General features: G+C 36.4%; 1 protein-coding gene across 3 annotated transcripts in view; it reads left to right on the top strand.

Moving 5' to 3' along the window:
* The window catches only part of LOC129264468 (ral GTPase-activating protein subunit beta-like), a 49615-nt gene extending 37323 nt beyond the window's left edge, over nucleotides 1–12292 (top strand). For all 3 annotated transcript variants that reach the window (XM_064102644.1, XM_064102643.1, XM_064102642.1), the window contains exons 15-26: nucleotides 439–609; nucleotides 1495–1669; nucleotides 2099–2190; nucleotides 2819–2943; nucleotides 3822–4068; nucleotides 4444–4617; nucleotides 6182–6335; nucleotides 6956–7093; nucleotides 7642–7914; nucleotides 8477–8621; nucleotides 9417–9533; nucleotides 10303–12292. In XM_064102644.1, the coding sequence (XP_063958714.1) occupies nucleotides 439–609; nucleotides 1495–1669; nucleotides 2099–2190; nucleotides 2819–2943; nucleotides 3822–4068; nucleotides 4444–4617; nucleotides 6182–6335; nucleotides 6956–7093; nucleotides 7642–7914; nucleotides 8477–8621; nucleotides 9417–9533; nucleotides 10303–10411 (1920 nt within the window). In that variant the 3' untranslated portion in view covers nucleotides 10412–12292. The remainder of the gene's footprint in view (nucleotides 1–438; nucleotides 610–1494; nucleotides 1670–2098; nucleotides 2191–2818; nucleotides 2944–3821; nucleotides 4069–4443; nucleotides 4618–6181; nucleotides 6336–6955; nucleotides 7094–7641; nucleotides 7915–8476; nucleotides 8622–9416; nucleotides 9534–10302) is intronic.
* Nucleotides 12293–12835: the final 543 nt, after the last annotated feature.

Below are 12835 nucleotides of genomic sequence, written 5' to 3'. Positions count from 1 at the left end.
ATTTGTCATGGAAATCATCCCTACGATTAATTGTTAAGCTATATGTTACTGGACCTTGGGCCATGTTGCACAAAGATTCGTGATGAATTTAGAATGAGATAGAACAGTCCTGATTGGTTCCTGCACAGTGTTTTGAACAAACGTTGTATGGAAGAACAATCATGAGTGGCCAGTTCCATTTAGCGATAAATTTCAAAACTTTGTGTTGCGGAGCCCAGATTTGTGAATCCCCTGGGGCCCGTTGCAGAAAGAGTTGCGATCAAACGCAACTCAAAAAAATCTTGGGCAACTTGATTTTCATCCAATGAAGCACCCGTATTCGGGACTTAGGCTTGATATTTTGACTTGCGTTTAAACGCAACTCTTTCTGCAACAGGCCCCTGATTCTCCAGCTCATTTACGAAATGATACTATTTACATTTTTTTTTTTTTTTACAGGAGACTCTTCAGATTGTCTTGGAGGTGGTTGAGCTAGGTATCTCTGGAACCAAATCCCAGCCCAAAGCCAGCATCCCGGCCGTTCTCAAACAGGCCAAGGAACTCAAACCAACCTCTACCAGGGTTAAGAATGCTGCGCAGGGTGTCCTCTCCTGTATACTCAACCAGCTGGTAAGCCATGCTTGATATTCAGGGGGCAGGCAAAAAAAATTGTCTTTGTTATTTTCGCCGGGGGGGGGGGGGCTACTTTACACAACTTTCCCCTAAATCTGCGTCATGGGATGAGCTTTAACATTGCAATGAATGGGGAGTTTCCAGGGTTCTTTTAAGCAGTTTCAGGGACATTTTTTTTTTTTGGGGGGGGGGTTACTTTACACACACAACTTACTGCCTATTAAAGTCTGCTACATTTAACATGGAAATGAATGAAGAATGGCCAGGGCTTCTTTTTTTAGTTTCCAAGGTTCTTTTGAGCACTTTGGGGGCAAAATCTTCCCGAGCACTTGTCCCTGTCAGGTGGTCTGGTTCACAAAACACTCATGAGAAATAATTTACCTTTTTGTATGCCTGACACCCCCCCTTCCTCATTTTTCTCCAATCGTATTTCACTTCATTAATTGCTCTCAAGTATGATCATTTGATGACATTACAAATTTTCATAATAGCTAGAAATCAGAGACAAATGATTGAATGGAATTGCTCTCTTAACTCTAACTCCTTTCAGGGCAACCAGTTGATATTAACACATTTATATGGGGTATGTTGTAAACTAAGGCTGATGACAGATTGGTGAAATATAATACTAAATATGATCAATATTGTTAATTCTGCTTCCTCAGCATGTTCATATAAAACCTGATTTTACCATTTCAAGATCTCAATTTCAGAATATATCAGGTATATCCACTCTGAATTTAAAATTTGGTTGTCGATAACCGAATGTCCTTCAGCTTCCTTCCTACCTTTTGAATGAGAATATAAGATTTAGATATTTTCACCTAAAGAGAGAAAACACTGTGTTTGACTTTATTTTCCCCTTTTCTCCAATTTTTATAGGGTTCTTTCCCAGCCCCATGTGGACCATCTACAGTAGTATCCCTCTTGGATGAGAACTCTCTACTTAAGTACGTTGACCTTCCAAACTCCGAGGTCAAACCAACATTCAAGTATTTCGTCGTGGACAACACTATCCTCCTTGCCATGCTAGAAGAACCTCTTAAATTTACAAAAGGTAATTTATCTACATTTTTTTATTTTCTTCTTCTTCCTCGGGTTACATCTGCCTCCTTCAGGGTTGAAGATTCTTGCAGATGATTTATTTGTCAATATAAAAACATGCATGTATCTCTTATAACACAAGTGCCAGTTGCTGTACGTGTAACAATCTAAACAAATATTTCAAATAGAAACCAATAAAATGACCACCCAAGTGCTTGAATGTATTTCAAGAAGAATATGTGCCAATTGATTCTGGCAGAAAATATGTCAATACTGAACTGAGCCTAATAAGAACGATTGTATATTTTTTTAAATATATATATATCAACCCTTATCTGTTTTCCCCTTTTGGAAAAACACCATAAATCCAAATTACTCATAACATTGCAATATTTTTGCATTACTGTTCAAGTTGTTTTCTTTTCCTTGTTTGCTCTGTCAGAGGTACTGCCGACAGTAACAGTCATCATCCGTGGACCAACGGGTCGCCATGTTTGGACTTTCCAACTTCGCCATTCATCAAGAAAAGATAAGGTTGGGATCCTTTAATATTTACTTGGAAGAATTTGATTTTTTTTAAAGAAATATAGAAGTAACACATAGAGGTAATTTAGTGTAAATATTTGGATATCTGTTTACGCAATCATCAGTAGCACCTGATAATGAGAAAAAAAAACATGCAATATGACATCAATTAGCAATGCAGTATATTGTGCTGTTCTTAATTGATCAGCATTTGACAAAGCATTTCTTTTTCTGAAGAGGTAATGTAATAAATCTAATGATTATTTTATACATGTGCGAATTGGCAAGTTTTTTTCAAAATTTTTGATTTTTATTTCATTTAGGTCAATGTTATGTCCATTTTATGTGTTAAAAGGAAAGCTAAAGTTGTTGCCAATTTAAAGATTCAAGTTGTACCAGAAAAGCTTTCTGTACATAGCCAAATCTGCTTTAAAGACCACCTGTCAATAAAGACCATAATTTGGGTTTCCTTTGAATAGTATTTCCTACTGTAATCTGTATAACGGGAACCTGTCCATGAAGATAACCTGCTCATAAACACTGCTTTTCTTGTCTCCTTTAGATGGTTTTTATATACAGGTTTCACTGTATTCTATAGATAACCAGTGAGTTTTTTAATGTGTTGATTGATCCATAGGATACGGCTGAAGCTCGTTTGATTTATCCTGAGAGACCCAAAGCTAATGATAACGTGGGAACGCACCATGAGATCACCTCCAAATATTTCCCAGACTCCATCAACAAGATTCCGATCACCAAGGCGTAAGTAATGGCCTTTCACTCTATAGCACTTATTAGGATCCATTGTGGAAAATACAGGGGAATGTTTCACAAAGATCTAAGTCCGACTAAAAATATTACTTAAATTTCCAGTTGTTCGTGTTATATAAACCATGAGCTTTTGCACTAATTATCATGTTTGCATTGGCACTTCAGTATAACTTTAAGTCCAACTTAAATCTGGTAACCCCCACCGATAGTTATCGATTGCATATTAATAGTTAACATAATTCTTTTGCTCACCATGTCATCTTGTGTCAACTCAATGAAAATGGTGCCTCTGGCTAGTCTTGAGTGTAAAATATTCACCTTATTTCTTCCAGAAAAATATTGATATGTTACTTCAGAGACCCCAGATAAGTTATTGGATATTGGATTTCAGACCAAAGGGGCTATTTCCATAAAAACAGGAACAACTGTGACAAAGAAGTCTTATCCATAACAAGTGTGGCAAGGGACCACTGGTCATCTGCACTAATATGAGCCCTGGTGGCTGTTTCATAAAGCTGTTCGTAAACTCTACGAATGACTGGAACATGTTCTTAGGTCATAAATCAATTATACAGGGATATCATTTAGCATAAGAAAGGATCACCAGTCGTGCGTATAGTCATTCGCACCCACCTGGTGTGTGTTTCATAAAGCTATTTGTTAGTTACGAGTGACTTTACAAATGACTAGTGATCCTTTCTTGTGCTAAATGATACACACCAGATTTTCATTGATGTTGATTTAGTCATTAAGAAAGGATCACCAGTCGTTCATAACATCATTCGTCAGTCACTTTATGAAACACCCAGCCTGGCATGCTTCTCTTCTGAATATACATGTATCTATATTGACGTTATTTGTATTGGCAGTGATCAAAGCATACCGAGCCTGGACGAGATCGAAACAGAAGAATCTCGTGAGGACCACATCACCTTGGGGAAACTGCTCCACGAGCAGATGGAATACGAGGAGCTCGTGCGGAATTCAGCGCGTGATGCGAAAAGGAATTACCCCAACCCACACACGGAAGCTAAGCCGCCTCAGCCGTGCACAGAGTTCAGTCCAGCTAGACTACTACTGTCCCACCTTGGATATCTCAATATTGAAAGCTTACAGGTTTGTTCAGTGGGTAGCATCTAACAAAGTGTTAAACTCTGGTACATTTATATCAACCTACTTTGAGAAATCGTGAAAATTAAGTTGAGAAATGATCACACTGAAGATTGCCAACACTGATAGACACATGTGGGACTTTGTATCATTATTGCTTGAAAAAAGACCCGCTAACTGGCTGGAATGTCATGCTTATTTGATCCAATTTCTCAGCAATTACACATATTCTACCAGAATCATTGGTGCTTTTTTTATTATTTATACAGTCAGGTGGTAATTTTATTATAATCTGTTGGAATTCATTGTGAGATCATTAGTCTTTCATATTGAGAGTTTTGATTTTTATCGGCTGTTTTAAATGTTGTATTTTTGTTTCAGGGCCCTGAGAATACAAGTCTGCCTCCTGCATTAGTGGCATTGGATGACAGTCAAGCTGGTTTCACCCCTGACCTTCTTCAACTTGATCAGATACCAAGTAGAACCTTTGATACCGCATTCATATTCTATGTCAAAACGGGGCAGAAAAAAGCAGAAGACATTCTCCACAATGTGGTAAGGGCATCGCGTTCTTGTTTTGTAAATTTATTACTTAGATTTCTTAGTGTGTTAGTCCTTTATTCATGTCATATTTTTGCTTTAATGTGTATAATCCTGTCATTAAGTTAGGATTAGGAAATATAATTGATTTGTATCAAGGCACTCCATTAAATACATATATCCACTCCTCCCCCGTTATATGGGACCGTCTAGAAGCGATTTGTATCTGTTTTTAGTTCCTATGAAAAGTTGCATGCCTAATGCTTTCAAATTTGTTATTCGTTTTCAAAATGGTCTCTCATTATTTCTTGTTTCTTGTTGTAGTCTGCTCTGATTCAATATCAGCAGAATAAATTGCTTTGATTAAAAAAATTGCATCACATCAATAAGTAAAATAAGAGAAAGGATTTTTAGTACACATAATTGACTGAGGTGATTGTTCAAATCATTTTAAGTTAAAGCTAAAGATTATACCTATCCACTCAGACCACCTTCAGATAGAGACATTTTTTGTTCCCTTTAGCCATCATCTTTAGATTTTTGTTTCACTGGAGACTGTACATACATGTTTGTAGATGTCAAAGAATCTTTCTCTTTGTAATTAAGGGGGAGATCCCTGATTTTCATATATATAATACTGCCAGCATCCCATTCTGTTTTTGGTTTTGTTCAGTTTGTTTGTTTTTTGCTATCCACTCCAATTTCATCTTATATGGACAGTCATCAAGAGGTTGTGGTAGTCTTCAGGCACAGACCTTTGGTTTTCGCATTGTACATAATGCAGAGTCTGAATTTGGAGACTAGATTTACTCATGCACTGTGGCTACTTCTACACAGACATAGTATCCACCCTACTAGACATGATATTATTTGCTCAAGTGTCACATTTGAGTCTGTACTTCCAGACTAAACCCGTGGCTCTTGCAATATGAGTTTTAGATTTAGAAATATAGTCATGTAATGATTTGAAATTGAAATGGGAAGTTCACCCTGACAGAAAGTTTATTGTAAAAAATCAGAAAAAGTAATAAAAATATTGCCGAAGGTTTGAGAAAAATCCATCAAAAAAAATTATTAGAATTTTGATTATTTGATATGTGACGTCATATGCGAGAAGCTTTCATACATCTAGTATTTAAAAAAAAAATCAATTGAATGTAATTTCTCAGAAAATTGAAAATGGTTTTTAGTCTACCATTAGTATATCAATAGACAAATAATTTCACACCCGTTCCGAAAAAGAAAACAAAAATAAGTCATCACGAACCATTAAAAAATTGAAATTAATGCATTTTAAATTACATTACATAAGGGCAGCTGCTCGTTTATGACGTCACAAATCCAAAACTTAAAATTCGAATCACTTTTTTTAATATTTAATGGATTTTCCTCAAAGCTTTATCAATATCTTTTATTATCTTGTATGCTATTTTTTACAACTAATTTTTATTCACGGTAAACTCCCCCTTTGAATTGTAATCGAAGGATGATCTTGATGAGCCTTTGTGTTGGATTTTACTTGATGAATCAATTCTCTCAACCGCTTTTGGTTTCTCTTTCTTATCTTCTTTCATGAAAGAAATCTAAAGACAAGGTTCAATACCAGTTCCTTGAGTTTCTACAAGCCCTTGGATGGCCTGTTGTGATTGGTCAGCATGCTGGGTGGACAGGTCACATGACTACATCATGGAAAATTCCTGAGTTTGATTCCAACGCTAATGTCAAAAGCAATGGTATGGGACGTTAATTGTTATACAACTGATTCATAAAGTCTAATCATGTATGTTTTGTCTCGCCTGCATTGCAAAACAGCTGAGCTACAATACGAGTTTGCTTACACCTCTCTCAAATGATTATGAGCAGTTCATGGATTTAAGTAAAGTCAATGGAGAAAAAGGGGTCAGAATTGCTAAAATTCTTATTATCATCAATTCACACTGAAGAACACCTACACAGATAAGGACATGTGGGACAGTGTATTATTCTTGCTTGGAAAAAGACCAGGGGCCGTTTCATAAAGCTGTTCGTAAGTTAAGAGCGACTTTAAGAACGACTGGTGATCCTTTCTTATGCGCTAAACCATCGCCATTGAATATACCATTTACCATAACTTACCATAACTCTTAACTTACGAACAGCTTTATGGAACACCCACCCGACACCTTACTGGAATAACATGCTAATTTTGTTCATTTCTCCACAAATACACAATATCTACTACCAAAATAATTTGCTATAAAACACTTGGTTGGTCAGTTTATTGGATTCTGTTATGAATATTTTTTTTTCTACCACTGGCATTTAAACCTGATATTAATAACATAAAGTCAATCTGATTTGATTTCCTTCTCAGGTAATGTTAGGGAAGAACTGAACCATGGAGGTAGTCTATACAGTGGGAAGAAACAAGTTCTCTACTTTGCTGACTTTTCATCAGAGATTGCATTCGTCGTACCAACCGAAGATGACAGCAAAGTAGCTTCAAATGATGGTAAACTTCTTTAAAGTCTCTGTTGTTGTCGTCATTCTTCATTGTTCATCTTCCGTTAATCCCCGGCTTTAGTTAACCTTTGAACTCAATCATTCAATTGTGTTGTTTTTTTAATTTCCTATATATCAGAAAAAGTTTTGAAAATACTTGGATTTAACATGATATGTTTCGAATAATGATCCTGATTGATACTTCTATAAGAAAAAGTATTGATTGAAGTAAATTATGTGACGAATGATTTCCATATAAAAATATATTCAACAGGCAAATAGTATGGTTCTTCTTAAAAGAATTTATCTCTTTATGTATTTATGTATTCATTTATATTACAAAACTATTTTCCATCAATTTATTAGATGATATCAAGAATTGTTTTGTTCATCATCATGGACTAGCTAGAATAAGGAAATGCATAAGAAGTTGGAGGCATTTAATTGCAACCCCTTTCAAAGAGAGGGCTCCAGATGATGATGATGGTGATTATATTCTAAGATACTCCTTGAAATTTATTGTATTTATTAATGAGTGTGTTTATTCCTATTTTCTAGATGCCACCGTACTTTCCCCAGTCCCTGAGGAACCCCACCATGCCCACCCCCAGTCCTCTGCCACCCAGGGGAGTCAGCAGCAGCAGCGTCCTGCAGACCTGGAGGCCAGTGGATCCAGCAGTAACAACAGCTCCTTGGCTGGATCCCTAGCAGGCTCCTTGGAGCGTCCATCCAGGAAGTTCTCCACCAAGGGAGCCAATGCCACTCCTCCAGAGCTCAAGGTGCTGGTGGTATGGCTGGAGAACTTTGAAGATCATCAGACCTTTCCTCTTGGTAAGCAGAGTCTTATGCCCACCTGGTTTATATTGGCTTGAACTACAGCAGTTGATCTACTTCCCATGTGGTCTAATACCACTGGATTTTAATAGAAATTGCACTAAGATTTTTTTAACATGGAGTCACAAATTGTATATTGTATCGGGCTGAGGTCCAGAGTGGTCATCTGAAGTCGCTTTCAATTTCAGCATTCAAGACAGAGAGGGCTGAATTTGATACCACTCAGACTCTCTGACTCTCTGTATTCAGTTTGATGTCTCTGTGATTCTTGGCCTTTTTACTATTGATTAGAACTAAACAGGCCATAGTACTCTGCAATCTGAATACTCCAATTGCATAATGTAAGGCAGGCTCAGTCATTAGCCATGAGTCTGGCTTGCCTGCAACAATGTCTGCACAACCTCCACTCTCTGTGAGGTATTCCTACAATGAGCAGTCAATATGCCAAAGACATTGACAAGTACTATACAAGGACAGAACATTATTGTTCTTATTGGAGGTTGTAAAATTTAAGATCTTGTTCGTGATCAAATTAAATAATTCACTGTCACTTTTACAGCCGATCTACTTCACAAGACAAGTACAGGCTCTGAAAACCTGACAACCAGTAACAACTCACTTAGCAAGACGCCTGAACCCTCCATTATGATCGTCTATATTCACCTACTCAAGAGTGGACTCTTCCGTATTCATATACAGAGCAGGTGAGTGGATTGGACGTATCCATGAATGAGATGATTTTATGTTTCTGAGACATGAGCAACCGGGGCCAGAGAAAGCAAACTTTGTGAATGTGATTTGAAAGACAAAATCATATCATAATAATATGGAGGAAGTAGTAAAGATATGTTTCTGAATCATTAGCTAATCTCAAACAAATACTAAGTGCTCTATCAATTAGCCAGATGGGATTTGAACTAAAGAATCGCACATTCATGAATGTGATTGTGAACATGATTATAAGATGACAAAATGGATCCTAATGATATGATTGGTGGGGCAATCGTGACTAGTACTAGTAATTCATTTCGCCAAATGCATTGATTAACTAAGGGGTGGTCATGTTTGTGAGACGAGTATGGTTTATCAAATAACAAGGATCCACATCACAGTTATTAAACATTAATGCACATCATTTCGCTCGGGCATTAGAATAATTACCCACATTTGTTGCCTTTGAAACATTCTTTGTTAATAGATCTGTTTCAAATGTATTTTGTGCAAGGAATTCTTAAGAATGGCCTTCAATGTGTATTATGTGTATACTTGTTGAAGTAAATTTAAGTACTAGTACTGTGTTATTGAGATAGGGATGCCAGTCTTTAGTCACTTGTCTGATTTTAAGCCCCAACAACTTCCTTTTTCAGGCTTTATATGTACAGCATATAGGACAACGTATATGGGGCTTCTTTTTCAGGCCCAGTTAGAAAACTGACTGGCATCCCTGTTGAAATTCTAGCTTTTTAATATATAATTTACATCTTTGTATTTCTAACTAGTTGTACACTAGCAATCCCATTGGTTGATGGAATGGTTGTGAGTAGGAGAACACTAGGCACTCTGGTGAGACAGACGGTAGTCAATACATGCAACAGAAAGCGATTGGAAAGTGAAAAGCAAGTAGTTTGCATCATTCTATTCTTCACTGTTACTTGAGTATTTCCCACTTTTACTTTTATAAACAATAAAAACTAAAGAAGATTGAACAAAGATGGTGTTATCGTGGTACATTTCATATTACTTTTTAATGATATTATTGTGGTACAAAAAATTTGATCAACCTAAAGAAAAAAAGTCTGGTTGGTGTTTCATAAAGCTGTTCGTGAGTTACAAATGACTGGCTATCCTTTCTTGTGCTGAATGATATATTCCTATGTAGCTGACCTAGCACCTAAGAACATGTTCCAGTTGTGCACAACTAAACCAACTACTTAATGAAACACCCACTTAGTATAATTTGTTTATTGCTTCAAGAATTGAGAATGAGTCAATTGCAAATTTCTGTTGCTTAATGCTTATGTACTATTGATATATCAATTTTGTAACTAGGTCAAATTGATTTTTACATCTTGTTGCAAGATGCAGACCAGGGGCCCGTTGCAGAAAGAGTTGCAATCAATCGCAACTCTAAAAAATCATTCGTAACTTGATTTTCAATCAATCAACAGTGCGCATTTGGGACTTGCAATTGATTTTTTACTTGCGATTAAACGCAACTCTTTCTGCAACGGACCCCAGAAGTCGAGTGTGAATTTACAGTTAATTACCAGACTTATGGTTGAATTTTGGACCAAAAACTGTCCTGCAATTGGTTCTAAGTTTCTTGCAATGAGTTGGATTGTAATTGGGTCTCCTATTTTTATTTTATTTTTTCTGTTCATCCAGGTATTCTCCTCCTCATGTAAGAAGACGGCAGAGAATCCAAGAGATGGTTCAGAAATATCAACGCAAGCAAACTGTTTCAGAGTTCTACACTAGTCTATTCACATCTTGATGCCAAGGTATATGAATATGATGTGATGATACAAGAGAATGATTAGAAATATCAACAAAGCGGACTGTTTCAGAATTCTGTTCCAGATTATTCAGATCACGAAACGGAGGAGTCTTAATATCACTTGATGTGGTGATCTGAGAGATTGTTTAGAAGACTTGACGAAAGCAGACTTGAAACAGGTTATTCACTCCTTGATGTTAAGATGTCTAAATATTACTAGATATGAAGATAAAAGATGGTGTAGAAGTTTCAACGAAAGCAGACAGTTTCAGATTTCAACACTAGCCTATTTAGGTCATGAAAACCAAGGACTCTAAATATGTTTTGGATATTCAAGAGAGGGTTTCGAAGTTTCAACAAAAGCAGACTGTTATAGAATTCTATACCAGTTTGTTCACAACAACATGAAACCAAGGAGTCTAAAGATGACTAGATATGGTTATCTGAGGGATGGTTTAGTAGAAGACTCAATGAAAGCTGACTTGCAGGTTATTCACATCTTGATATTAAGATGTCTAAATATTACTTTATATGATTCAGGAGATGGTGTAGAAGTAATCAACAAAAGCATGACAGTTTCAGATTTCTATACCAGCCTATTTAGGTCATGAAAACCAAGGAATCTAGATATTGTTTCATTATTTCAACAAAAGCAGAGTTTCAGAATTCTATACCAGTTTATTCACAAAATGAAACCAAGGAGTCTAAATATTACTTGAAATGGTGATCTGAGAGATGGTTTAAAAGACTCAACGAAAGTAGGCTTGTCCGTGGCTATCATGTTGATGTAGAATATGTGGTTTGTCTAATTGTCTTGTTTGAGCATCTGTAACACTAGAGCTATTAAGGAAATGTCATGTAACACACTTGTGATGTGAGCTTCATGGCTTTGTGGGGTGAGGTGAGTCTTTGCTGCTCAAATCCATAGTCCTTTTGGAAGCGCATAGAGACATTATGGCAAGTCGGTAATGTGGTATGCAATGTACGAGATCAGAATGTCATTACCAACATGGCACTTATACAGGCAATCCCATTACATCTTTGTAAGCTTATAGACGACTGTCATGAGGTCCATATTCATAAAAAATATTAAAAAATCATGGAAACTTGGGTTGTTATACAAATTATAAAACAAAGCTAAGCTTCACAATATATTTTTTAACGATATTATTTCATATTTTTATTAATTTCAAACTGATAATTAAATTTGAATTCTTTAAGCTATATTATCTCATCTAACGAGACTGATTAATGACTGATCACCCCCCCCCCCCCCCTTGGGATGTCATCAGTTTCAGAGCTGCCAACCTCTGTATCTTTCATCAATTAACCCTAATTTTACAACTGTCATCATGCTATTGCCAAAACTTCTTGTGGGGTTTAGGTTTCATGTAAATCTCTGCTCGAGCACATACATGTATAACACAATTATAAAACATTCCATCTCGATCTCACTCATCAAAAAGCGAACGAAAGCATGTGTGTACACGTTTTACTACAAAATTAACCCTTTTGCCGCTCTTTTTTTTTTTTCAGCCTAAACTTTATACTTATTTGTTATATTTTGTAAAGAATTCCAATTATGCAACAGTTGGCAGCTCTTTGAATTTTGGGCCCGTTTCATAAAACTAGATACAAGCTACCAGGCATGTTTAATTGGCCATGAGCAAGTTTGCCGTAAAATGTAATAAGATTTATGAAACATGGTCCTGATAAGACAGAATTGTCTGATATCCTGATGGAAAAGAACCGTTGAAATGATGCATTGTTATTTTGTCATTAGAATGTGCAATCTTTTATAGTGTTTTGTATTTCAGAATGCATGTAATAATATTATTGTATAGCAGTAATAAAGTGTAATATCTATTATCACCACAATATTCAGTTGTATCCATGCCTTGTTTCATATCATAATATAGAGCATAGGCGGGAGAAGAGCTATGACTTTGAATGCACACTTACATGGAATGCTAGAGTTCATCTCAAATTTCTCAATATCGATAGCAAAGCTATTGCATTCTATTCTTGATGAATATGGTAACAAATAGCACTCCATAAAAGTGTGATCTCAGTTAAAGATACTACAAGGGGAAGATCGGACAGAACATAGACCGCGTAATGAAACGCTTGGGAAGAGCGCCCTACAGCGTTAAGTAACGACCTTTTTTTATCTTTGCGTATCGCGAGCTGGTTGTGTACAAAACATATGAGAAATGATGAAGAGAAATTTTACATTTTACTTTTTTTTCCCTTAAATTAAAGATGAATATATTTCAAATGTTTCTGGGTAATAAAAGGTGGAATTATTCCCATGCACTATCCTTGAGCCCTCTCCACCCCTCTCATTTCCCCCATACGTTTTACACACAGCTGCATGCCGATGTGGGATGGTTTACTTACTCGACGCTAGTGGGCGTCCTT

This window comes from Lytechinus pictus, chromosome 7 (genome assembly GCF_037042905.1).
Source record: "Lytechinus pictus isolate F3 Inbred chromosome 7, Lp3.0, whole genome shotgun sequence".
Lineage (NCBI taxonomy): Eukaryota > Metazoa > Echinodermata > Echinoidea > Temnopleuroida > Toxopneustidae > Lytechinus > Lytechinus pictus.
This window is presented reverse-complemented; position numbering and strand designations above follow the sequence as displayed.